This window comes from Dendrobium catenatum, unplaced genomic scaffold, assembly GCF_001605985.2.
Source record: "Dendrobium catenatum unplaced genomic scaffold, ASM160598v2 original_scaffold_85649, whole genome shotgun sequence".
Lineage (NCBI taxonomy): Eukaryota > Viridiplantae > Streptophyta > Magnoliopsida > Asparagales > Orchidaceae > Dendrobium > Dendrobium catenatum.
The window spans coordinates 1-2,503 of NW_021404090.1; the positions used below are offsets into that span (position 1 = coordinate 1).

The 2,503-nt window shown below is 32.6% G+C and overlaps 1 protein-coding gene across 1 annotated transcript; it reads left to right on the forward strand.

Moving 5' to 3' along the window:
• Positions 1-1,114: 1,114 nt before the first annotated feature.
• LOC110115506 lies at positions 1,115-2,110 on the forward strand (the record flags this gene model as incomplete). Its single annotated transcript, XM_020848767.2, is given in 1 exon segment — positions 1,115-2,110. A coding segment is annotated over 1 exon segment (624 nt), but the record flags the coding sequence as incomplete, so codon positions are not given.
• Between the last annotated feature and the right edge of the window lie 393 nt (positions 2,111-2,503).

Consider the following 2,503-nt stretch of genomic DNA (forward strand, 5'->3'; position numbering starts at 1 on the left):
TCTAATTGTTTGTTCTTGCCCACATTTCCTATTTTTTGGAATTTAATTCACTTAATTTTGATGGAATTTTTAATGAAGATGTTTTTGGTCTGATTAGATTCCCTTGAGACATGATGTTAATTAAGAGCTAATATATATTAAATAAATTATAGATTGGATTTAAAGAAATCTTTCCAGCATTTCAAGAAAAGCTTCGTTTGGTACAGTGTGCGTGGATGGGTATATAGAAGAAGAGCTTCTGGACAGAATAATTTGTTGTTTTGAGTGTAATGCTTCGTTTGGGACTGTTTCCTTTCTGTTTTCTAAAGTAGTTTTTTAGTAAAAAAGAAAAATTTTGAACTAGAAAATTTCTACTATAAAGTTATTTTAGAAAGCAGTTAGAAAGCTATTCCAAACAAAACTTAAGTAGTCAGAACTAGGGAGTCTTCTTTTTTTCAAACCCTGTCCATTCCAAAAGATGTGGATGAGTGGCCTATCATGATAATATCTTTGTTTTTCATATATTAATTTCTTTCATATTCATCTGATGCATTGTTTTTAATTATCTTCTCCAGTAGCAGCTAAATCCCGCACTCCAGTGTGGTTTGAACCTGTTTCAGTGACAAAATCTGCAAGAATAGCATCTATTGTAGATTATGTGAGTACTAGAACACAAATTTCACTTTAATTTACTTTGATGATGATACTGTGTTGTTCATTACATTTAAAGATATAAATTAGCCAAACATGATAGAATCTTCTGTATGTCTACTAACCAATTAATAAATGTGAAAAAATATAATATTAATAATATGTACATCAATGACAACAATAAACCTTTATCCCACTGCGTAGCATCGGCCACATGAATTTTTTTTTCTCCCTTGTATCTATTAAGAATCAAATTCTCATTTAGATCTAAAAAAAGGTCATTTTTAATTGTGTTCAGCTTGTTATGAAAATGAGCTCAACGCAATCATTCAATATCAAATCGCTTCCTTAAAGATCAAACAGAACATGAATTTCTTAATGAGTCTAATGTGAACTGTTTGTAAGCAACAAGCTTTTTGACATTCTAACTATATTAGATTTCAGGTTATTTCTTTATTTGGCCTTATTAATTTTGCAGATAACATGTGCATCTCCTAATGAAAACGAGCTCATTGCCATGGCAAATGCCTTGTCTTCCCAACAAAGGTTTAGTTTTGTGCAACGGCACACAAATACAGAAAAATGGCTTCCGTCGGTGCAATCATTGTTCGATCTCTTGAAACCAGCAATACTTCTTTTGCTGGAAAGAGGAATCAAATTGCTCATTGTGACCCTTGGTTCTGATGGTGTATTTGTATGCTTCAGAGATGTTGCTGACTTCCTGAAAGACATTACTATAAAGAACAAAGAAGAAGTTGATCACAATAGACAACTATTGAAGCTTATCAACAAAAATTGCCCTCCTCACCACCATGAAAGTTTCCTGAGATTTGTACAGATGAGTTCAGGTTCTTTTGCCTTTCATCTTCCAGCACCACCTGCTTCAGTGGTGAGCCTTACTGGCGCCGGCGATTGCTTGGTTGGTGGAATACTTTCTTCTCTTTGTTCTGGTTTGGATATCATGCAAAGTGCTGCAGTAGGTGTTGCTACAGCGAAAGAGGCAGTTGAGGCTTTTAATAATGTGCCAGTTGAAATATCATTGAACAGAATTGCTTCTGAAACTCACAAAATTCTTTCAGGTGCTAAGCAACTAATCTTTGATGCTTAGTTTGTTTATGATTTCAGAAGTTTTTTGAGAAGTGAGAACCAAATGTTAGCTGTTTTCTTTGTAATGGACTTAGCCGTTGTGTCGCTGATTTCTTTTTTCGGGGGATATTTAGGCCAATTAAGACAAACTCACAAACAAAACACAGGCAAGCTTCGAACCAAAGACCTCTTGATTGATAGTCAAAGTTCCCAATCAAAAGATAGAAGTGAGTTGCGTTTGCTACTTTCTTTATAAATCTGTTTTTGTCAAATAAAATCCTAATTCTTCATTTAATCACAAATGATGAATTTGATCTTATATTCCTGTATTTTAATGTGGACTGAGCTTATGTAATTTGATTTTTAATGGTCATTTTTGTTTGATTCTAAATTAGTCATTTCGGCTTCATTATCTTGCTTTTCTGAAGTATTGATTTTAATATTTACATGTATACCTTCAATTTAAGCATTTTGATCTAACCAAAATGAAATATTTGCAATTTTCATTTTGTTGTAATCTCCTATTTGCAATCTAATGATTGTTAATTGCATGCTTATATTGTAATGAGGTTGATTGGATAATTGTGGTGATATTACTGTGATTGCTATTTAGAATATTTCAAAGATTGTTAAGAGATCAAAATGTTGTGTCAGTCAGTAATGAACCTCAAACAAATCCAAATGCTCTATATGATTAACTCTTTATGTGTTCCTCTTAATAGAGATTGTTATGCCATTGTACAGAAACACCTTAGCCAATTAATTTGATGGCATTTAAGTTGTTCTT